Source organism: Lynx canadensis, chromosome E1 (genome assembly GCF_007474595.2).
Source record: "Lynx canadensis isolate LIC74 chromosome E1, mLynCan4.pri.v2, whole genome shotgun sequence".
NCBI lineage: Eukaryota > Metazoa > Chordata > Mammalia > Carnivora > Felidae > Lynx > Lynx canadensis.
In genome coordinates this window covers 41,668,243-41,691,119 of record NC_044316.2, presented here as the reverse complement: position 1 = coordinate 41,691,119, position 22,877 = coordinate 41,668,243, and the positions used below count along the sequence as shown (strand labels likewise).

General features: G+C 58.6%; 1 protein-coding gene and 1 long non-coding RNA gene across 5 annotated transcripts in view; one reads left to right on the top strand and one right to left on the bottom strand.

Moving 5' to 3' along the window:
• Window positions 1-14,000, bottom strand: part of LOC115500921 — a 21,290-nt gene extending 7,290 nt beyond the window's left edge. Inside the window, exons 1-2 of the long non-coding RNA XR_003964667.1 lie at window positions 13,905-14,000; window positions 7,959-7,961 (exon numbers count right to left, since the gene is read on the bottom strand). This is a non-coding gene — a long non-coding RNA (uncharacterized LOC115500921). The remainder of the gene's footprint in view (window positions 1-7,958; window positions 7,962-13,904) is intronic.
• Window positions 6,986-22,877, top strand: SLC4A1 (solute carrier family 4 member 1 (Diego blood group)). Of its 4 annotated transcripts, none has more exons than XM_030295688.1 (20): window positions 6,986-7,092; window positions 10,630-10,712; window positions 10,877-10,928; window positions 11,973-12,034; window positions 12,840-13,080; window positions 13,182-13,317; window positions 13,766-13,892; window positions 14,032-14,116; window positions 14,269-14,471; window positions 14,940-15,144; window positions 15,549-15,761; window positions 15,941-16,089; window positions 16,178-16,372; window positions 17,642-17,815; window positions 18,257-18,346; window positions 18,808-18,974; window positions 19,467-19,720; window positions 20,830-20,999; window positions 21,094-21,270; window positions 21,944-22,877. In XM_030295688.1, the coding sequence occupies exons 2-20, from the start codon at window positions 10,698-10,700 to the stop codon at window positions 22,022-22,024; spliced, it is 2,796 nt and encodes a 931-aa protein (XP_030151548.1). In that variant the 5' UTR covers window positions 6,986-7,092; window positions 10,630-10,697; the 3' UTR covers window positions 22,025-22,877. The 4 variants fall into 4 exon arrangements, with proteins under 4 accessions (XP_030151548.1, XP_030151549.1, XP_030151546.1 ...); XM_030295689.1 differs by having other exon boundaries at window positions 10,838-10,928; window positions 12,900-13,080; XM_030295686.1 differs by having other exon boundaries at window positions 10,838-10,928.

Sequence of the window (22,877 nt, the reverse complement as noted above, 5' to 3'; positions counted from 1 at the left end):
CATGGAAAGCAGGGAGGAGGGACAGGCAGCTTCCCAGCGGTGGTTGGTCGCCTGATAATGCATGCTCAGCCTCCATGCCACCTTGTTCTGAGCTCCGACTGGGGGCAGGCCCACCCTGAAAGCAGAGGGTGACCAGGTCACGAGGAAGCCCTTGGGAAGGGGAAGAATAGTGTGGTGGAGGTCCCTCCAAAGGGGAGGTGGCTAGACTGGAGAGGGACTGAGCTCAATTTTTGTTTAAGTTTATTCATTCTGAGAGAGTGAGAGAGCAGGGGAGGGAGAGAGAGAGAGAGAGAGAGAGAATCCCAAGCAGGCTTCACACGGTCAGCGCAGAGCCTGACACGGGGCTCGAACTCACGAACTCTGAGATCACGACAGATCACGATGGGAGCCAAAATCAAGAGTCAGATGCTTAGCCGACTGAGCCACCCAGGTGCTCTGGGACTGAGCTCAATTTTAAACATTTAACCAGGGGAAGGGAGAGTGCAGAGACCTGGACAAGTAGGGCGGGACCTGGGACCAAGAGCAAGTTCAAAGCCAGGAGGCCCGGTCAGGAGGTCAGCAGAAACTGGGTCAGAAGGAGGAATTTGGACTTTATCCTGAGGCCGCCCGCCAGGAGCGCCAGGAGCGGCTGGAAGTAGGGTAGGGAGTGCAGGGTCAGTAGGCCCCTGGCCCACTGGTGGCTCACTGTGTGTGCCCTGGCCCCATAGCCCTTCGGGAAGGAAGAGGGAGCCTGCTCTTCATACTTCCTCCGCCCAAGCAAGGCTCCCATCATCCCGGGCAGGTCGCCTGGGCCCTAAGTAGGCAGGGGCAGGGAGAGGGGGTGTCTTCAGCTGTGAATCCGGGCAGTCAGAACCGAGGGGCAGGCCTTCAGGCCTCTGTAAGCCTGTGGGTTTCTGCAGCCCTGCCTGAGCCTGAGGGACCCACCTACGTCTGGCTCCCTGAGGCGGCTTGACCTTGAACTCTCACTGACTGAGAAGAGCCATTTCCTTGAAGGTTTTCCCTCCCCGTCCCCATCCCAAGCATTGTGCCCTGGCTGCCTGCGTGGGAACCCTGTTCCAGCTCCACAGCTCATGAGCTGTGTGACCTCTGGGAAGTTACCTCACCTCTCTGTGCCTCACTTTGTTCAAGAATTGTGAGGATTAACAAAGAACAGCCTGTAAGACAGCCACCTTATTGAGGGTGGTCTTTGTGCCTTGTGATTAAGTCTTTTTGTATGGCTGAGGAAGCAGAGGGTCAGAGGTTGCTGGTTAATAGGCAAGAGATGAGGTGGAAAGGGCCTAGATTTTAGCCTCCAGCCCTGGGCTGGGGTTTGTCCCAAGATTAAACTCTTCCTCATTCCAAAGCCCTTTGGTCTCGGGGACTTGTGAGCCATCCTATAGCTTCTCTCTCCGCCTGTGAGCTGTGCTTTACCCCTGGGGACAGAGCTAGACCATGGGGTTGGTGTTAGATGAGACAGTACCAGAAAGGATGATTTGGACCAGGGCCCGCCAGGTTGGGAAATGGAAGAGGTCAGCACTACAGGGGACAGGGACAGCACTATCAGCGTTCTACACCAGAGGGTCCTGCTTGTCTTGAAAGAAGCCTCCTCCTTGAAGCCTTCCCTGACCACTTTGCAATCTTATCAGAGAATTCCTGGGGCCTGAGAAGTTGCAGCTTAGCCTAGACAAGCAGAGTGCCCTGTACGTGGTAAGGGCCAACCATCTATATATCACTGAGGCACTTCTAGAGAGTCATCCCATGTATTAGCTCATTTCATCCTCCTAACAGCCCTGGGAGGGAAGGATGCTACGTTTACAACCTCAGGTCTAAGGTTCGGGGACGTTTGAGTGTCTTGTTCATGGAGCATTGGCTGAGACACAAGTCCTGGCCCCCTGGTTCCAAGTCACACGCAGTCTGTGCCCTACAGCACTTCTCCTGAGGCTAGGGCTGTCTCTGGACGCGTCATTTAAACTCCAAATTTCCTAGCAGCCAAGGTAAAAAGGAAGGTCTGACAAGACAGGTAGTTCTCCCTCCGCTGAAACAAAGAAACCGATCAGTTTGTCTGAAGTTTCAGACCTCTTCCTAGTGCTCGATGCCAGGGGGAATGAATTCATGGCTTCTATGTAACATCCTCACCCGGGGACTTGCAGAAGAGTTACAGAAACTTGTCCGAAACAACCATTTCCTCTTCTTTGTTTTAAAGTTTATATATGGGGGTACCTGGATGGCTCAGTCGGTTAAGCGTCCGACTGCGGCTCAGGTCATGATCTCACAGTTGATGGGTTCGAGCCCCAAGTCAGGCTCTGTGCTGACAGCTCAGAGCCCGGAGCCCGCTTCGGATTCTGTGTCCCCCTCTCTCTCTCTGCCCCTTCCCCCACTCACACTCTGTCTCTCACTCTCTGTTTCTCTCAAAAATAAATAAACATTACAAAGTTGGGGGAAAAAAGCTTCTTCGTTTATTTGGGGGTGGGGTGGTGTGAGAGGGGCAGAGAGAGAATCCCAAGCAGGCTCCACGCTGTCAGCCTGGAGCCTGAACCCACGAACCGTGAGATATGACCTGAGCCGAAATCAAGAGTCTGATGCTCAATCAACTGAGCCACCCATGAACCCCTAAAGCAACCATTTCTTGGGGGCACCTGGGTGGTTCAATCGGTTAAGCGTCCGACTTCAGCTCAGGTCATGAGCTCACGGTTCATGAGTTTGAGCCCCGCGTTGGGCTCTGTGCTGACAGTTCAGAGCCTGGAACCTGCTTCGGCTTCTGTGTCTCCCTCTCTCCCTGCCCTACCCCCAACTGTGCTCTGTCTCTCTCTCTGTCTCTCAAAAATGAATAAATGTTAAAAAAAATTTTTTTAAACAACCATTTCTTACGTTGATCCCACTAGAGGCCAAAGGCAAGCCATTGGTGAGAACTTGAGGTAGAATTTACCAGGGAGAGGACACTGACAGACTCCAGGTGAGGTTTCCTGGCTTCTCACTTGATTCAGGGTGGAGCTGAGCCATCAGCACAGCCAGCACCTCAGGTAGAAAGAGCTGGAACAGAGCTGGAGCCACAGAGAGCAAGGTTCAAACCTTGGCCCTATTACCTGCTATGTAACCTTAGGCAAGTTACTTAATCTCTCTGAGCCCCATTTTCCCCCATCTGTAAGATGGGAATGAGAATGCATTCCTCAAATAATTATTGTGGGGGAGTCGTTCATTCATTCAGTACAAATTCATTACCTTTGCCTGTGCCAGGCACTGTGCTAGGCCCTGGAGATACAGTGATAGTCACAAGCCCTTGCAAAAAACTTGCCCTTGTGAAATTGATGTTCCGGTGGAGAGAGAAAAACAAATAACGAAGCAGGAAACCATCAGCTGGTAGGAAAAAGAAGAGTATTTAGCAGGTGACATGATTCTGGCAGATTACTGGACACCCTCTAATTTTCATTTGCCTTTTCTTCCCGGGTAATAGAGCTCTGGATACGCGACTTCCCCAAATAAAGACTACATTTCCCAGGCTCCCTTGAAGCCGAGTATAGCCACGTGACTAAGTCCTGGCTAATGGGGTGCGAGCAGAAACAGTCTCCAGGAAATAGCCTGCAAGAGAAGGGGCACATCCTTCCTTACCCTTTCCTCCTCCCTGCTGGCTGGAATGCAGAAGTGATGGCTGAAGCTCAAGCAGCCATGATGAACCATGAAGAGAAAGCCACATGTCAAGGATGCCACAGAATAGAAGGTACCCGGGCGGGGTCCCTGACACTGCAGAGCACCATGCCAGCCGGGGAGCTCCAACCTCCAGATTTTACATCAAAGAGAAATAAACTCCCATTTTGCTTTAAACCGCTGAGATTTGGGGTTGTCTCTGACACACAGTCCACGCTGATTTTCCTTGACGCAGTAATAGAGTGGCTGGAGGTTATCTCGAAATGGATGGTCAAAGAAGGTCTTTTGCGGGGGGTGACATTGATCTAAGGCCTGAATGGTGAGAAGGAGTGGGGGGTGGGGGGGAGGAACATCCAGGCAGGGTGGGGAGAGACAGGCAGGAATGATGCAGGTGCCTCGACGGAGCAGCAAAGGGCCGGAGTGGCCTGTAGCAGGGGGAGTCACGACGGGGGAGTCACGGGGGAGCACCCCTCTGAGTGCTGGGTGGCACCTAGGGGGCTCGAGTGAAGCCAGGAGACCAGATGGGAGGCTCCTGGGGTGATTGAGGAGTGGGGTGGTGGGGTTTAGGACTCCGAGGGAGGAGGGTTGGGCTGATTCATCCCTGAACACCTTTCCAGTTCCAGTCCCATCCCCCACCTCCCCTCTTCTCCCCCCTCTCCCCCCACAGCCCTCACCTGCCCTAATGGCGACTGGTCCAGTCATAATGTGCAGGGATTACTGCCCCACTTCCATTAACCCCCGAATGGCTCTGCACCCCCAACTCACGCGGTTCCTTATACCTCTGGTCCTTCCACGTGGGAGGCCTTGCTTGCTCTTCCGATGCACTTTCCTAAGACTCAGCTCAGAAGACTCCCTGGGGACATCTCCACTTTCCAATCACTCGTCCCTCAGGCCCCCCATCCTTTTCACACACCTGTGACTGCACCGCGTGGTTGTTAGGTGCTGCCGGCCCCACTGGGTGTGAGCTCCTGGAGGGTGGGTACTCTGTCCCCGCGGCTCCTTCTCCCTCCACAACTCAGTCCCTTACCTGTGCCCCCGGCAGATTATGCTTCCCGTTTTCATCGCATTAGGTGTTCACAACAGCCCAGAGAGGAACACCAAGAGTGGAGAGATGATAGGCCAGCTCAAGGTCACATATCCACCGAGGTCCCAAAGCCTCCTGCCCCCACAGTTCCCCTGAACCCAAATGTCCCAGCCATGGGGTGCTTCCGCATGGTTTGAGTCCCCAGCCCGTGAGGGCACAGGAAGTCATATCTTCACCAGGGAATACCCATGGACCCCTCCAGGTCAGCTGGCCAGACCCTGTCCTCTCTGCCAGCCTCCCGGCTCCCTTCGGTGGGTCACCCCATGCCATCTGGACGCCTCACCTCAGCAGCCCCTGCAAACCACAGTCCTCTTTGCCCCGAATGTGGGCCCAGATCTTCCCTTCAGTGCCCGCAGGGGGCTGTCCAGCAAGGCTTTGCTGGGGACTTGGGGAGAGCAGCCAAATTCATCCAGTGGGTACCGAAGAGCAGGTGTGAGACTGTGACACGTGTCTGCCTTCAGCGGTCATGGGCCCACGCTGCTCCACCTCATTGCCAAGTCCACGGCAAAGGACAGCTCACCAGGTTGCCATGACACCCCTCCTTCTCGTGTGGAATCTCAGCCTCTGCTCCTTCAGGCCAAGAAAGAGAAGACAGCCTCCTTTCCGTGGCCGCTGCCTCACCTCTCACTGAGGACAGGTGACATCCAGGACGACGGGAAATGAGAAAGTCCCATCCCCCTTCAGGAGAACAGCGCTCTCCGCCCGGAGGTTCTCCCTCTGGGACAACCCGTCCCAGCCCGTGGTCTTGGGCTGTGTGGTCTGGCATAACATCGTATAAGGAATGTAACCAAATCACCGCTCGCGGTGCACCCCCCAGGCCCGGCCTGGGGGTCCACCCTTGGCTTCCCTTGTTCCTGCTGACCCTTGGCCTTGGCTCCCAACCTTCCATGAGCACAGGCTTGGACAAAGACCCCATGGACCTTGGGAAAGGCCCTTCCCTTAGCACTAGGAAGTACCTGGGGGTGGGGGGGGGGTAGGGGTAGGGGGTGGCAACAAGGACTCCACTTGACATTCTGTCACTCTCGTTGCCTTCTCTGGGACCTGTGGAGGCTGCAAGGATCCGGTGTGACTGCCAGGTGAAGCCCCCAGCACTGTGTTCGTACGCAGGAGGTCGGCTCCGTGTTCCTGCCCCTCTCCCTCTCCTCTGGGCTGGCGCAGTGCAGGTTTGCGGTCGAGACCCAGGAAACGGCGGCGAAATTGCTGGATATGCCAGCTCTCTGTCCCTGTCTGAGTCTGAAGCAGGGAGCCCCCGGGCTGGTAGCCCCAGAGCTAGGTACTCTCACTTCACTGTAAGGACACTGAAGCCCACAGAGGGCAGGCACTTGCCCGGGGTCCCACGGCCAGTCAGTTTTGGTGCTGGGCTAGGATGGTTTCCTCTCTCGGCGCCCAGAGCAGTGTCTACAAACGCCCCTTTCTGTCTGCTTCCAAGCCTCTCTTCATTCGTGCCAATCTGAACTCATCTTTCAGTCTCTGCTTCTTTAGCAACCAGAGCCCGGGAACAGGTGACTGGCCCCGGCACCCCCAGGAGCAGAGGCAGCCCTGCTGGGGGGTGGGGTGTGGGCAGGGGCACGGCGGGGGCCGAGAATGCAGGCTGCTCTGGCCCGGGGGCCTGGGCCAGGCTGCCGACAGAGGAACCAGTGTGCCCAGACATTGGGGCTTTGTGAGCTAGGAGCTCTGTGTGGGGAAGGTTGTTTTTGTTGACCTGACATTGTTTCAGGTTGACTGAATGGCAGAGTTTTAGCATCCAGGGGCCGGCTCTTCGGTGCCATCCAGGGTCTTGGGGAAAGAGGGTGGCTAGGGAGCCCTCGTCCGGGGCAAGAAGGGGAGGGGGCTGCCTGGACCCTGTGTACACTGAGCAGGTCCCCGTGGGCAAGGCCGTAGAGCAAGAGCAAGTTCTGAGCCAAGAGAGAAGAGAGAAGGCGCCCATGCATCTTGGGGCCGGAGCAGAGGAATCTGGCCAGAGTGAGGGCGGACAGATGCAGGACAGGGGCATCCAGAAGCTGGGGCAGACCTGCCATGAGGCTGGGAGCTCGAGAAGCCAGCCATCCGACCTTGGTCCACGAAGGAAGACCCAGGAGAGTCCTTGAGAGCCAGGAGGGCAGCAGGCGGCCCTGGGGGCTAGCTGGCTGGGGTGGGGTGGGCCAGACTCACAGCTGTCCAGATGTGTGTAAGAGATAACTCTGTTTACTGGGCACCCAGAAGGAGCCGGGCGGGGGGTGGGAGGGGGCTCCCGGGACCGTGGGGCGGGCAGATTAGGAGGCGGGGGCATGAGTCAGGGGTTTGGGAGCCAGGACCTGGTGCTGTTAGAGCAGGTGTGAGCTCGGCTGGTTGCAGAGAACACCGGTGGCTTCAGGAGTTCGCTGAGGGACCCCGAGGCCCGTGAGCAGGTAAGCAGGGCCGGGAGGGGCTGGGGGGTGGCCTGCGGCACCTGTCCCGAGGGCTTCTGCAGGGGCACAGCCTGAATCTGTGTCTAGGTGGGCACAGGCGCCCAACCTCCAAGGGAGGGGGGTGCGGGTGGGTGGGTTGAGAACGTAGGATGTGTGTTGTTACCCCTAAGGGCACAAGCCCATTGGCACCTACAGCCGGAGAGCACAGGGCTGCAGGTGTTAGGAAAAAGAGACTGGCACGTAGCAGCAGAGGCGTGTGGCTGGGGTGGGGGTGGGGGGCAAATCTGACCCCCCCCCAAGTGTGGGTCCTTGTCAGGCTCCTATTTACCAGTCCCACCGGTCTTACAGCCCAGCTCCCTCTTTCCTCCACGTGTGGGGACGTACAGGCCATCCGATCTCCCTCTTGCGAGGAAAGTTGGCCACTGACAGTGCTTCCCGTATGGGATGCTTGCAGGGGAGTCGACCAGGCAGACCCGGCACCGGGCCCATCCTAGAGAGTGTTTGGGGGGAAAGGAGGAGTCCCCCATCACCCAAGGATCTCAAAGCATTTAGGCTAATTCCATGGGAATTGAAGGAAAATCAGAGACATAGGTGAAGAAAGCAAGTCTGACCTTGATCCCCAGTCTCAGTGATAATGACGGCAAACTTTTACACTGAGCTCTTTGTGCGTCAGACGTTATTCTAAGTGCTTTACGTAGATCAACTTAACTCAGTGCTACAACAGGCTTATAAGGTAGGTATCAATATCACCCCCACTTTACAGGCGAGGAAACCAAGGCACAGAGAGGTTGAGTCACTTGCCCGAGGTCACGCAGGCAGTGGCAGGGCTAGGATCTGAACCCAGGCAGTCTGACTGCGGGGTTCACTCTCTTAACCACTAGTGCTCAACAGCTTAGAGCTGTTTTCTCTTCTAGGAGGCAGCTCAGCATGATGGCTAGAGATGCGGCTGGAGTCAGCTGGGCCAGGGTTTAAACCCGCCTCTGATACCTACCTACCATAGGACCAAAACAAGTTAACCCTTCTGAACCTCAGCTTTCTCATCTGTAAAAGGGGGTTAATGACATTACCCATTTCACAGAGTAGTTTGGGGACTGTAGGAGATAAGGCAGTACAGCTCTGTGCGGTGTGGGGGCGATTACACAAAGGCAGTGCTATGCCACCAGGGAGCCCTCCCCATCATCTGGTCAACCCCCACCCCCCGCCCCATCCCAGACCCCAGCCTCTGCCAGCTGTGCTCCACCTCCTGGGCTCCAGATGCCCTGCTCACCGTTATCTGGCCTTGCCCTGGCTGGTTGGACGGCCAGGTGTTTGGGGAGTTTCCAGACACAGGGCAGGGATCGGGTTCCAGGCTCTTATCAGTGCGAGGCCGGCAGCTGCGGGGGGTGACTGGGCCTAGTGGGACCAGCAATCTGGGTCATGGGTGCACCCTGTAAGGCCCCAGATGCGTTCAAATCACCCCCGTTCTCCTCTCTTCTGTCTCACTGAGGTCTCAGAACCCTGGCCGGAAGGCCCTCCCCATTGTACAGATGGGATGACTGAGGCCTGGAGAGAGGCTGGGGGCTGCCCAAGGCTATTCGGCCAGTCAGTGGCAGACAGGCTGCTTCCTGTGGCTCTGCACGGCCCCTCGGACCAACCCACTTCTCAGAAATGGAGGCCACAGTCCCAGCCTCACAGGTGGGACTTTTAGCCCCTAAGGCTTAATACCCTTGGGACTGCTAGGGATCTGAGGCCCAGGCCGGGGCAAGGCCAGAGAAGGGAGGAAGGAAACAAAGATGGGAGAAGAGGAAAGAGAGGGACAGGAGAGGGAGAGAAAAAGCTGTGTGACAAGGGTCCTCAAGGGCCGTGCCCTGGTCTTCACTTCCCCTACCACCACCGCGAGGCAGGGACCCCTGCCTTTCTCAGTCTGGCGGGCCTCTGTCATGCCCTCTCCCTATCTCTTGGGACCCCAGCACCAGCCACTCCTCGGAAAGAAATTTCTCTGTCCCGTTCTCTCTGTGTACCCTCCCTGCCCTCTTCCCTCAGCCTTGTCTGGCGCGGTCCCACCTCTGCACTTTGGGCAGCCACTCCTCAGACCCGGACTGTCCTTCCCCACCTCTCAGCCCTTCAGGTCCTTCAGAGCTTCTCGGCCCAGCCCCAGGGTCCCCCTCCTTGGAGCCACCCCACCCCCAAGCCCACCTGCAGGTCCTTCCTACCCTTCGTCCTGCCCTACGATCCTTGGCCCCCGACACGTTCTGCTCATCTCTTGTTTGTCTGGGGGACTCGTTATCTCCCGGCGCCCTCAGCCTGTCACGCGTTCCCAGTTTGCGGTCCCAGTCAGGGCCGGGAGCTTCTCGAGGGGAGGGACAGTTGTCTTGTTCATCTCAGCTCCGTGCGGGCACGGAGCGGGCATGTTTGTCGACCTGACCCGAATCGCCATTGTCGCGACACCCAGGGCTTCAGTGGGTGAGGGGGAAAGGGAGCCCCTCCACGCCCAGTCCGGGGCCACCCTAGGGGGCCTCTGTGCTCCCCTGAGGCTGGTCCTCATATTCCTGGAGTGACCATGCCTCCCTCTCTGCCAGAGCCGCAACTGAGCAAATGGAGGCGAGGGGCTCAGCCGTCTCTTGGCCGAGTCCCAGGCATCCTGACTCCCCAGTCCCAGAGGCACAAGCCTGCAGGGCGGAGCCACGCTTTACATTCATCCAAAACATATTTATTGGTGGCAACCATTCTTCTAGGAGTAGGGGATTAGTGGAGACTGAGTAGGGAGGGACTGAGACATAGATCTTGGCACTCGAGCGGCTTCCCTACTAGAGGCATCCTCAGATGATGTATACGTAAATGAATCAAACAACCAGAAAACGACCGATCGGGTCAGTGAATGGCAGGGTGGTCAGGAAGGGAATCTGAAGCGCTGAGATGTGGGAAGGGATGAGGTGTGGGGGAGGGGCACCTGGGATGCGGGCAATTGCATGTGCAAAGGCCCTGGGGCAGGAAAGGGCTCGCTCGTAAGGCCAACGGGATAGGTGGGGAGCGAGTATGAGAGATGGAGTGGGGAAGAGAAACAGGGCCATGTCATTCAGCACCTGTGAGCCACTCCCAAGGACGCTACAGCCCCATGCCCAGCAGAAAGTAGCTGTTTCTGGCAGAAGAGGGTATGTTGTGAAGACTGTCAGGGGAGCTAAGCTCCTTGAAGAAGAAACAGGTCACGTCCCCGGAGTTGGCTAAGTCCTGAGGGTGGACAGGAAAAGAAGCCAGGTGAGGACTGGTGGCCGGAGGAAGGAGATGAACCTGAAGGCCCTCCATCCTCTCAAACGCCCTTCGATCAATGCCAGCCAAGCTTCCTCTACCTGCCCCATCTCTCCTGGCCCCCGTGCATCCGCCCTCAACCTACAAATCTAGCTCCTTCCTCCAGGCCCCTCCGACACTTCTTCCCCCGAGCCCACTGTCTCCCAACACATGGGATCCCCCTCCACTCAAATGTAGCCTCCTCTGGGGGCAGGGGATCAGAAGACTCCGGGATGCCCTGTGTCTCACTCAGCTTGTGCTGCCCCACTGCAGGGACCAGCAGTGCGGGTTATGTTGGGAGCGCGGATCACCGCAGACAAATAGGAAATCTGGACAGCACCATGGGGGACCGGCTGGTGAGTCTTTCGTGGTACCTGCGGGGCTCCTATCTCGGGGCTCTGGGAACCCCGCCCTGGACCCCTGCCTTCGTGGTGGCTGGAGAAGCCCTTCACAGCCCAGCCCTGATGGCCACTTCCCACAGGATGACTATGAAGAGGAGCTGGAGATCACTCTAGAACAGGAGGACTATGAAGACCCAGACGTCCCCGTGTTTCAGGTGGAGGAGCCAGTGGGTGAGCCCCGTCTCTCTTTGTCTTGTTGGGATGAGGTGCTGAGCCCCAGACAGAGACCGATGGGCAACATGCCTTCTCCCTTCTCCACTACCTCCCCAGCCCCAGGGCCAGTTTCCCCACAATCCTGGCTGATTGAAGGATAAACAGAGTTTTGTTTGAAATGATCACAGGGGGTGACTGCGGGGGCGGGGTGGGGCGGGGGCCGGGCAGAACCAGTCACCCATGGCCAGGCCTTTCCATTTGGGACAGGGCAGCCAGGCCTGTCTGGGACAAGGGCAGGAGCCCACAGGCCACCTGTGCCCATCCAAGGCTGACGTCTTGGCCGGGCACCGGGTCTGTCCTGAGAGCATCGTTCTGTTTGGGGGTCTAGAGGTCCTGAGAAACGGGGGGCCGTGGGGACCCTCCCAGGGCAGAGAGACATCAGGAAACCTTCCTGGCCCTGCCAAGGTCTCGGTTGGGGAGCCCCAGGTGGGGACCTGTTTACCGTCAACAGGACTTAAGTGCTGGCAATTGGTATGGAAGATAAGAGGCCCCTCTGAGAAATGCGGGCTGGGAGAGGGGTGGGGGGTGGGGGCTATATAAGGTAGAGCCCACCCTGGCTCCCAGTGCTCCACCTGGAGACGGTGAGGAGTTTTGAAGCGGGTGGGATTGCTGAGGCTGGAGGGAAGAAGGTAGGGAATCTGGTCCCAGAAGGTGATGGGAGAGGAGGGCGATCCTAGGAGAATCCTGAGATTTGCTGCTCAGGGCCCTGTACCTCGGAGGTGACCCTCTCTGTCACCGCTGAAGATGAGTCTCAAGGGTCGTCCACCACGCTTGGACGGGGCACGACAGAGCCAGGCCGGGCCAAGAACGGACACACGGGGGGCCGCAGCCCATGGAGCAGTAGGGGTGGGGTGGGTGGGGTGCGGGCACCCCGGTCCTGCCCAGCGGCAAAGGGAGGGAGGCTTGCTGCGCTGAGGCTCACGGGGTGGGGGGGGGGGGTGCAGGACGACCCCGAGGGGGGCATTATCTGGGGGCAACCCTAACTGGCCTCCGGGTTTTCAGCTCACGAAGCCGAGCCGACAGCCACAGATTACCACATCACATCGTACCCAGAGACCCACGAGGTGAGGACCCCTGGGCTCCCCCAATTCTCTTTTCTGTGTTGCCCGTGGGACCTGCCCTTCTACCAGGGGAAGGGAGGTGAAGAAGGACAGACACAGCTTTAGCATCGGCGAACCCCACCAACAGGTAGAGAAGGAGTGGGCACCCCGGGAAATAGGCAGAATGGGAGAGGACACCCCTCGCTGATGGGGTGCCCGGGGCCTTCTTCCACTGAGCAGGGAGAGCCCTGGGCAGAGATAAAGTAACTTCTGGGGACCTGCCCTCCCAGACCCTCTGGCCAGGCTGTCATGTGCTCCCTGGGGAAGCACAGAATTACATACGTGCCCCCTCTGCCCAGGCCCGCCAGGCCCCGCACTTCCCTGCTGGGCATCAGACTGTCTAGCTGCTTGGGAAGCTGGGTCTGCCCTCAGCGAGGCTCCAGGGAGTGGTCCTCTGGCCCCAAGGACAGGGAAGGGCTTGCCGAGCCCGCTCAACATCTTGAAGGCAGGAGATCCACCCGATGACCCCGAAGTCCTCCTTTCTCCTTTTCCTCCCAGGTGTCCTCTCTAGCACCCCTTTTGGTCCGGAGGTTCTCCAAATGCCTCTGAGATGGGGTGAGGAGGCCGGTCAGGGAGTCGGGGAATAGAGCCAGGGGTGTGGGCTGTACCCTTCCCCACACTTGCTGCCTCGCCCGACACGCCCAGACTGCTGCTCCTGCCGGTCCCCCTCCTGAGCTCGGGGTCTGCCCCGAGTGCCTCCCAGGACCCCGGGCCTCCCCCAGACATCCCTCAGAGCCTGCTGAGTGTCCCCCATGTCCCGGGCTGCCAGTCTTCTCCCCAGGGCGCTGCTCCGGGCCCCGGAGACGAACTCAGGCCTGTGGGGCTGCAGGTCTACGCGGAGTTGCACGAGCTGGTGATGGATGGGAAGAACCAAGAGCTGCGGTGGGTGGAGGTCGCGCACTGGATGCGGCTGGAGGAGAACCTGGGGGAGGACGGGACGTGGGGCTGCCCGCACCTGTCCTACCTCACCTTCTGGAGCCTCCTGGAGCTGCGGAGAGCCTTTGCCAAGGGTGAGCCCCGCCGGGCGCCTCTGCGACCCTGCACCTACGGCTCGGTGGAGGGGAGGAGGGCCAACGTCCGGCCGCCCGGCTCACCCCGCCACCCCTTGCAGGTGCTGTCCTCCTGGACCTGCCAGAGACTTCCCTGGCGGGGGTGGCCAACCAGCTGCTGGACAGGTTTATCTACGAGGATCTGATCCGGCCTGACGACCGAGAGACACTGCTCCGGACCCTGCTCCTCCAGCACAGGTGCCCCTGTCTGCCAGGACCTGGACTCCACAGCCAAAAGGCCCACCTCCCCAGCCCGCCTGCCCCGAGCTCTCCCTAGAGGCCCGGGTGGCCCCTCCCCCACCAGGCCAGGGCCCACTTTTCTCCACGATGGCTCCTGCCTCGGACACCTCTTGGGGGGTGACCATGTCTCCACGCTCAGATCTGGGGGGCTACTGGTCCTCAGGAGGCGAGGCTCTCAAGGCCCTTCCCTCCATCCCTCCTGGCCCCACCTCGTCCTTCCAGACGGAGGCCACCCGCTGGCATCCACCCCGTCCTTCCACAGGAGGCCGATTGTCCTCCTGCCCCGGGGTTTCTCTAGTCTGGTCACTGGGGAGCCCTGCTTGATCCCTCCCACCACGGGTCTCCACGCTATTAACAGCCCGGCCCGAACAGCTCTCTCAGTGCGCGTCCCCTGTGTTTCCTGCAGCCATGCCAGAGACCTGGAGGACTTGGGGGGTATGAAGCCCACAGTTGTGACGAGTTCTGGGAACCCCTCAGAGCCTCTGCTTTCCCAGCAGCAGCCCTCGTTAGAGACGAAGCTCTTCTGTAAGAAGGTGAGGCTGTACCAGGGGTGAGGGGAGCGCTGGAGAGCTCCCAACCTGAACATGCAGAGACATGACAGTGGTTAGGGAAGGAGGGGGCTGGCTGCTCAGAGTGGCCAGAGGCGTCCCCTCACCACCCTCCTTCCAACAGGGAGAGAAAGACATAGAAGAACACTCAGCATCTGGAATTCTGGAAAAGATACCCCCAGATTCGGAGGCCACCCTGGTGCTAGTGGGTGAGGAGCTGGTGCCCCCTTTCCCTCCGCGCCCCCTGCTTCTGCCTCCCGGCCCGGCCCAGCCTTCCTCTCCCTGAGCCCGGCCCCAGCAGCGCCCCCTCAGCCTGGCCTGACCACCCCACCCCCCACCCCGTCACCCCTTCCCCTCGCAGGCCGAGCGCAGTTCCTGGCGCGCCCCGTGCTGGGCTTCGTGCGGCTGAAGGAGGCCTCCTCGCTGGAGGAGGCCCCGTTGCTGGAGGAGGCCGTGCGGCTCCAAGTGCCCGTGCGCTTCCTCTTCGTGCTGCTGGGACCTGAGGCCCCCCACATCGACTACACCCAGCTGGGGCGGGCTGCTGCCACCCTCATGTCGGAGAAGGTGAGGAGGGGCTGGCGAGGGCCGGGGGAGCCTGAGGCGGGGCGGCCGCTGACGTCACTCACTGGACCGGCCTGGGCCACTTTAGTTCTGCTGGTCTGGCACATGCGGTCTAACCCAGCTGCTTCCACCCTGTGTGGCCAGGGACAGGTAGTCCAGGGCTCCTGTGCTCTGGCCCAGCCCTGCCTGATCTGGCCTGGTCTGGTGTGGCCACTCTGACCCGGTTCCGGCGGGTTAGGTCTGGCCTGGTCTGGCCCAGCCTCCTTTCTCCTTTCCCCACTCGAGGCCCTGTCTGCCTCCCCAAAACCCTTTTGTGGTGGGCATAAAGGTGAGGGGGGCAGCAGGAAAAGCAGTCCCTAGCACCAAGGAGCTGGGGGAGAGGGTTCTGGTTCCTGGAGGCCCTGAATGTGGCCTCTTGGGTCCTTTCGTCTAGCAGGTGCAGGCAGCCCTGACCCTCTCTCCGGCCCCCAGGTGTTCCGCATTGAGGCCTACCTGGCCCAGAGCCGGGACGAGCTGGTGGATAACCTGGAGGAGTTTCTGGACTGCAGCCTGGTGCTGCCTCCCTCCGAAGTCCCCTCTGAGAAGGCCCTGCTCGGTCTGGTGCCCGTGCAGAGGGAGCTGCTGCAGAGACGAGTAGGCACTGTCAGGCAGGAGCCCAGACTCTACAAGGGCCTAGGTACCTACCCTGAAGCCCCCACAGACCCTCAGCTCCCCCCGCGCAGCCCTGCGGGACCCTGCCTCCCCTCCTCTCTCTGTCTTCATGTCTCCCAGCCTCCTTGGCCACTCCCTTCCCATCAGAAGATTCTCCCCTCGGGGCTCCTGGGTCGCTCAGTCGGTTGGGCGTCCGGCTCTTGATTTCAGCTCAGGTCATGATCTCATAGTTTGCGAGTTTGAGCCCCTTGTTGGGCTCTGCGCTCACAGCTCGGAGCCTGCTTGGGATTCTCTCTCTCTCTCTCTCCTCTCTCTCCTCTCAAAAAATAGATAAATGAGCATAAAAAATAAAGATTCTCCCCTCGATTCCTCTCTCCCCACACCTCCTGCTGTTACCCCCTGTGACCACGGTCCTGTCCTTGACTGCAGATTTGAATGGGGGTCCAGAGGTCCCTGGTGGCCCGGAAGACCCTCTACGGCGGACAGGCCAGTTCTTTGGGGGCCTGGTACGCGACATCAAGCGCCGCTACTCCCACTACCCAAGTGACATCACAGACGCGTTCAGCCCCCAGGTCCTGGCTACCGTTATCTTCATCTACTTTGCTGCCCTGTCACCGGCCATCACCTTCGGCGGCCTCCTGGGTCAGTGCCTCCACATGGCCCCCCTCACCCTCACCTCTGACCCTTTGGCCTCTGTGTCGGCCCCGTCTTCCGTCCCGATCTGACGGTCGGGGCCCCTGCACCAGCCTGCCCGTGAAACGCTCTATTGGCCCTTGGGAATGACCTCTTGACCTTGACCACACTGTAACTTCTACCCACAGGAGAAAAGACCTTTAACCACATGGGGGTGTCGGAGCTGCTTATCTCCACTGCAGCCCAGGGCATCATCTTCTCCCTGCTCGGGGCTCAGCCGCTGCTGGTGGTTGGCTTTTCAGGACCCCTGCTCGTGTTCGAGGAAGCCTTTTTCTCGGTAGCTCTGTTCTGGCCCTGACCCCACCTGCCTGACGCACGGTGCCTGGGCCCGTCCGCTGACCCAGCCGCCTCTCCCGCCCTTGCAGTTCTGCAGCAGTAACAACCTGGAGTACATCGTGGGCCGCGTGTGGATCGGCTTCTGGCTCGTCCTGCTAGTGGTGCTCATTGTGGCCTTCGAGGGCAGCTTCCTGGTCCAGTTTATCTCCCGCTACACCCAAGAGATCTTCTCCATCCTCATTTCCCTCATCTTTATCTCTGAGACCTTCTTCAAGCTGATCAAGGTAGGGGCCACGGGAGTGTCGACAAGCACGTGTGACTCTGTGCACGCGCCATGTGACCGTGTGTGTCGCTGCGCACGTGTCCATATGGCACTCGTGCGGCTGTACCTTCACAGTGTGTGGCCGTGACCGCATTCCTGTTGACTCCTGCTGCCCGTGGGCCGTTGCTCTCTTTTTTGAGAGGGAGGGAGAGAGGGAGTGTGAGCAGGGGAGGGGCAGAGGGAGAGAGAGAATCCCAAGCAGACTCCACACCCAGCACGGAACCCAACATGGGGCTCAATCTCACGACCCTGGGATCATGACCTGAGACGAAATCAAGACTTGGATGCTTAACACATTGAGCCCCCCAGGACCCCTGTGGGCTGGTACTCTTGCTGTGACTGCATAGTGCCTGTGCCTCTGTGCGCCCATGTCCAGTCCTGCATGCCGTCTCTACACTCACCCCCAAGAACCACAGGGCCTGTGGTTGGAGCACCCTGCCTCCTCACCTCAGTCACCTTAAACTATGCCCACCTCTGCATCTGCATTTTATATGGAGGAAGGGTGGACGATGCGTGTCTGCCCCTGATTCTGCTCGTTGGTGGGGCTTTCTGTTTCCAAGTCTTTGAAGCCCTTTTTAGGAACCTCCTTGGCATTTGTTTCCTGCCTACCAGCCTTCTCAGGTCTCCCAGTCCCTGAGTGCTCACGTGCACACACACATGTACTCATTGCCACCATGGCTTAACCCCACCCAAGCTGAGCCTGGTCTCTACTCCTGAAAACTAAGCTATAGAATCCCATTGTCCCTCTGTTACCCTGTCAGTTGAGGAAGAAGATAAGTGGATGGATGAATAATAGATGGATGGATGGATGGATGGATGGATAGATGGATAGATGATGGACAGATTGATGGGTGGATGGATGGATAGATAGATAGATGATGGACAGATTGATGGGTGGATGGATGGATAGATAGATGATGGACAGATTGATGGGTGGATGGATGGATAGATAGATAGATGATGGACAGATTGATGGGTGGATGGATGGATAGATAGATGATGGACAGATTGATGGGTGGATGGATGGATAGATAGATAGATGATGGACAGATTGATGGGTGGATGGATAGATAAATAGATAGATGATGGACAGATTGATGGGTGTATGGATGGATAGATAGATGATGGACAGATTGATGGATGGATGGATGGATGGATGATGGACAGATTGATGAATGGATGATGGACAGATGGATGAAAGGGAATAGGATGCCTTGGTTTTCTGCTGCAGATCTTCCGGGAACATCCACTGCAGAAGGATTATGACTACAATGTGACAACAGTGCCCAAACCTCAGGCTCCCCTGCCCAACACAGCCCTCCTCTCCCTTGTGCTCATGGCTGGCACCTTCTTCTTAGCCATGATACTGCGCAAGTTCAAGAACAGCTCCTACTTCCCCGGCTGGGTGAGCACACCCTCCCTTCACCCTGCCCTTGCCTACACTGCCCTATCTCAGTCCAAAGCATGCCTCTAGGTTCCTCAGTGTCCTTAGCTCTCCTTCTTACCCTAGATTCCCATCCCCCATTCCAAACCTCCCTGGTCTCCTCCTCATCTAGGCTGCCACTCTTCAGGCAAGACCATCTCCCTTTCTTAGCATGCCCAGGCTGAGAACCTAGTGGGGAGCCAAGGACAGCTCTTAGAAAAGGGGTGGAGAAGCTGTGGGGCCAGAGGTGGGGCTGGGCCAGGGGAAGAAGAAAGGAAGCAGGTACACTGAGGTGCAGGACAGGGCATTAGATGTTGATGGACTCCCTGGGAAAAGCAAGGCACCCTGGGTGAAGAAGGGGCAGGAGTGGGAGGCAGGAGGTAGGGAAACAACCGGGTACTGACCACTGATTTCTGCCCTCAGCTGCGACGGGTCATCGGAGACTTTGGGGTTCCCATCTCCATTCTGATCATGGTCCTGGTGGATTTCTCAGTCAAGGACACCTATACCCAGGTGACCCTCTCTCCCCACTGTAATTTCATTCTCCCAGTGTCCCCCTCCCAAGAATAGCTTTCCCAAACCCAAAGCCGGCTAGAACTACCCCTACCCATCCCTGCCTCCCCTGAGAGCCCCAAGTCCTTCCCACAGCCCTACAGGAGCCCTCTGACTGAAGCGAGGGTCTGGGGCAGATTCCCTCTTTACTCCAAAGAATCTGCTTTAGCCAGGCAGATCTGAGTATGAATCTCACTTCTGCCACCAAATAGCTGTGTGATGCAAGGCAAACCACATAACCTCTCTGATCCTGTTTCCTCATCTATAAAGCTGGGAATGAGAAGATGTACGTAAAGGGCTTAGTGCAGTGACTGGGTACAAACCATAAGTAAGTTCCCAAGTGCCCAGGACCCTGGCTGGCCCTGCCTCCCTGCCCCCAGCCCCCTGCCTCCGGTGTTCTCACCAGCATCCCCCTCCCACAGAAACTCAGTGTGCCTAAAGGCCTCTCGGTGTCCAACTCCTCGGTCCGGGGCTGGATCATCCACCCGCTGGGCTTGTATTCGCCTTTCCCCATCTGGATGATGTTTGCCTCCGTCCTGCCTGCCCTCCTGGTTTTCATCCTCATCTTCCTTGAGTCCCAGATCACCACGTGAGAGCCAGGGTGGGGCCGAGCCTGGGAGGGTCCGAGGCGGGGAAAGCGACAGGCTCCGGGCAGGCATGACACCAAGGACTGAGCGCGAGTCTCAGTCAAACCTGTGGCCCTCCTGACAAGCAGGAGTGATGGATGGGCGGGGGAAGGCCCAGGTTTTGCGGGACGTGACACTGTATAATTTGGGGAAGAAGGAGACAAGACGAGGTGCCAGAACTCAGAAGGCACCTGTACCAGCGAGGCTCCCTGAAGTTCAGCTGCATCAGCTGCTTGTGGACGTTCTAGATGCTATCTAAAGATACTTCTACTCTTAGAGTCTAGATTCTCAAGAGGGGGTGGGAGGGAGGGGAGCAAGGAACTCTAAGGGAGATGAACACAGCAGGGTAAATAAGATACAGAGGGACCCAAGTATGGAGAAGGAAGGAGGGGCAAAGAGGGTGGGGGTAAGCGAGAGCACTGCTCACCCCTGACCTCACCCCCACCCCCCGCCAGGCTGCTCATCAGCAAACCAGAGCGCAAGATGGTCAAAGGCTCTGGATTCCACCTGGACCTGCTGCTAATTATCGGCATGGGCGGTGTGGGTGCCCTCTTTGGGTTGCCCTGGCTCAGTGCCACAACCGTGCGATCCATCACCCATGCCAACGCGCTCACCGTCATGGTCAAGGACAGCACCCCGGGGGCTGCACCCCAGATTCAATCGGTCAGGGAGCAGCGGATCAGCGGGCTCCTGGTCGCTGTGCTCGTGGGTGAGTAAGGGCTGGCCACACTCTCTACCACCCTCTGGCCTTGCTCCGGGCCCCCAGCCCCTGCCCGTTAGGATCCAGCCCTGCCCGCACTGTAGCCAGATCTCCCCGACGTACCCCCTGCCCGTGTCTCCCAGTGTCAGTTGTCCACATGAGGGAATTCTGGAGGAGATGCCCAAGGCACTGAGATGGACATCTGAGTCGAGGAAGGAGCAGGGGACTTCTCTAGATAGGACCCAGCATTCAGAGTTTTATCCAACAGAAGTTCAGTCCGTGAATGGTGGGTTCCAGCCCTGCCCTGCTGCTAACTTAGTAACCCTCCTCATCTCTGGGCCTCGGTGTCTCGGTCTGTACCATGAGAGGGTTCATTAGATGCCCCTGAAGTCTCTCTAGCTGGGCTGTTCTATGGCTGATCCCAAGGGCAGTGCCCCAGGCATAATCTGGGGTGGGAGAGAAGACAGAGTGTCACTGGGGTTTGATCCAAGTTCTGGAGCAGCTGAGAGTCCGGCTGAGCTCAGTGTGGGCAGCGTCGCGGTCACTTGATGGAGGAACCAGGGAAGTTTCTTAAAGGGGGCAAAGTTGGTGTTAGCTGGAGGAGGGTCAGGGTTTGGACAGGTGGAGGGGGTTGGAGGCATTCTGGGCTGGAGCGATGAAAAAGTTGGGCTTCTCTGACCTCTGTGATCCCCTGAGGCTAAAAGAAAAGGCTTTGAAATCGGGCTGGCAGGAGTTTGACTCCCTGACCCGCCACTTAGTAGTAGCTGCGTGGTTGCAGACAAGGTGCTTCCCCTCTCTGGGTCTGTTTCCCCATCTGTAAAATGGGGGTAATACCTGGGGGGGAGGGACGGGGTGGGCGAGGGGCGGGGGCCTGGGGCTAGGTGGTGGGGAAGATTAGGACGATGCTGGGAGTGGTTGGCCGTGGGCCGAAGTCTGAGGGGCCCGGCGGGCCGGTCAGAGGCTTGGAAAGCGGCATAGGCATTAATACTGTTGTGTAAAATGGGGGTAATACCTATTAAGAGGGCTTCATACGGTACCTATGGTTTCATTCCCCAGCCCCTGATGCTTCTGGCCCACTGGGGCCCCTGGGGGCTAAAAGCGTGTGCTTCTCCCCGCAGGCGTGTCTATCCTCATGGGGCCCATCCTGTCCCTCATCCCCCTGGCTGTGCTGTTTGGCATCTTCCTCTACATGGGGGTCACATCCCTCAGCGGCATCCAGCTCTTTGACCGCTTATTGCTTCTGTTCAAGCCGCCCAAGTACCACCCGGTCGTGCCCTACGTCAAGCGGGTACAGAGCCCTCCCGGCGGCCCGGCCCAGAGTGGGGTGGGGGGTTGCGGGGTGCCAGGGCAGGGCGGGCGGTAACCCCAGCCTCTGCCCGCAGGTGAAGACCTGGCGCATGCACTTGTTCACGGGCATCCAGATCATCTGCCTGGTGGTGCTGTGGGTCGTGAAGTCCTTCCAGGCCATCTCACTGATCCTGCCTTTCATCCTCATTCTCACGGTGCCTCTGCGCCGCCTCCTGCTGCCGCTTATCTTCAGGGAGCTGGAGCTCAAGTGTGTAAGTGTCTGCTCCCCTCCCCTCCCCTGCGCCCTCCACCCCCACCCCCCGCGGAGCTGCAGGGGGCAGGGAGGGGTCATCCCCGGGGCTGGCAGAATGGGAGGGGTGGGTCTGGAAACAAAGGAAGGCAGAAGGGCGCAGAGGTTAAGGTCTGGGTCTGGGGCTTGCGTCCAGATCCAACACTGCCTCGTCCTAGTTTCTGACCCGGAACAAGTGGCTTCCTTTCTCTAAGCCTTGGGTTTACTCACCTGTAACAGAAGTAATGGCAGGGTTGGAGAGAGGAAGCACACGGGCTGTGTTCCACACGAGCTGTCCTCACCGCTGGGGGACTGGTCCTGTGGTCTTGTAAGTCATTTTGGACAGAGTCTCTCCTCCAGTAGAATGCTTCCACGATGTGACAGTCGCTGTGGGGCTGCCCTGGCGAAGGGGTGCCCTGCCCACCCTCTGTAGGCTTTCTCCTGCCGGGGCACCGGATCCCCGGGGGCTCCTCGCCCATTGGACACCGCTCATCTGGACCAAACCTGGGGGCCGAGGGGGCAGGACATGACTCGTCCAAGGTTCAGAGAGAGCCAGGCCCTCTCCCTCCAGAGGCGCTCTCAGCACTGGGGGGAGGGCTCATCTGCCCCGCCTCTCCCCGGAAGCTTACCCTCTCTCCTGCTACTCTACCCTCCAGCTGGATGCCGACGATGCCAAGCCGAACTTTGATGAGGAGGAAGGTCAGGATGAATACAACGAGGCGCCCATGCCCGTGTGAGGAGAAGGCCCAGGCCTCAGAGCCCCCTCCACCTTCCCGCCTCCCCTCTCTCCCAGGAAAAGCAGAAGTTCATGGGTATCTCATAGACTCTCATGTCCCTCCTGGGGTAGCAACTGGAGCCCTGGGGCTGTGGGTGGGGATGGAAGGAGTGACTAGTAAACCAGCTTTTATGGCTGGAGATGGCCAGTAGGGCCCACATTAGGAAATCCACTGTGTAGTCCCCTCCTGCTGCCACACTGCCACGTGGGGTTCCCAAGCTGGAAGGCTCTGATCCGAGCCAACGTCTTCACAGCCAGCACGGACAGGGGCAGTGGCAGGGGAGGTGGAGGGGGTGAGGTTCAAATTCCTGCGCGCTGTGTGACCTTGGGCAAGTCCTCCAGCCTCTGCTTCCTCTTCTGTAAAATGGGTATAATTATAATAATACCCACGCTACAGGATGGCTACTGAGGACCAAAGATAAATGTGAAAAAGGAGCCTTGTCAACTTTGAAAGGACTGTCAGACGGTATCTTCAGGCTGGCCCAAGGTCACACAGCTCCTGAGCTGTACAGCTGGGGTTTGAACCAGGTCTCCTGACTCTGAGGCCAGAGCCCTAGGCTCTACTTTAGTTACCCACCTTCCCATGCCTAGAGATGTCCCTGCTGACTCCCCTTCCCTATTCCCACCCCCATCCTTTGGACCCTCTCGTCTGGGGCAGAGGGAGGTGTCCTGGTGAGGGCAAGGAGCAGGTGAAGACGCAGTCAGGGCGGGGACCCAGGACTCCTAAGTGCTCACTCCCTCCTCCCATGCTGTCACTCAGTCATGTGCTCATTCATTCTGCAAACACTTACTGAGGGCCCTGGTCCCTGCAGATA

What these genes read in the sequence shown, in the direction of transcription:
- SLC4A1 (XM_030295686.1), top strand. An exon ending in CTTGAGTCCCAGATCACCAC is followed by an intron (nt 18,975 to 19,466) that starts GTGAGAGCCAGG and finishes ACCCCCCGCCAG; the next exon opens with GCTGCTCATCAGCAAACCAG. An exon ending in TCGTGCCCTACGTCAAGCGG is followed by an intron (nt 21,000 to 21,093) that starts GTACAGAGCCCT and finishes CTCTGCCCGCAG; the next exon opens with GTGAAGACCTGGCGCATGCA.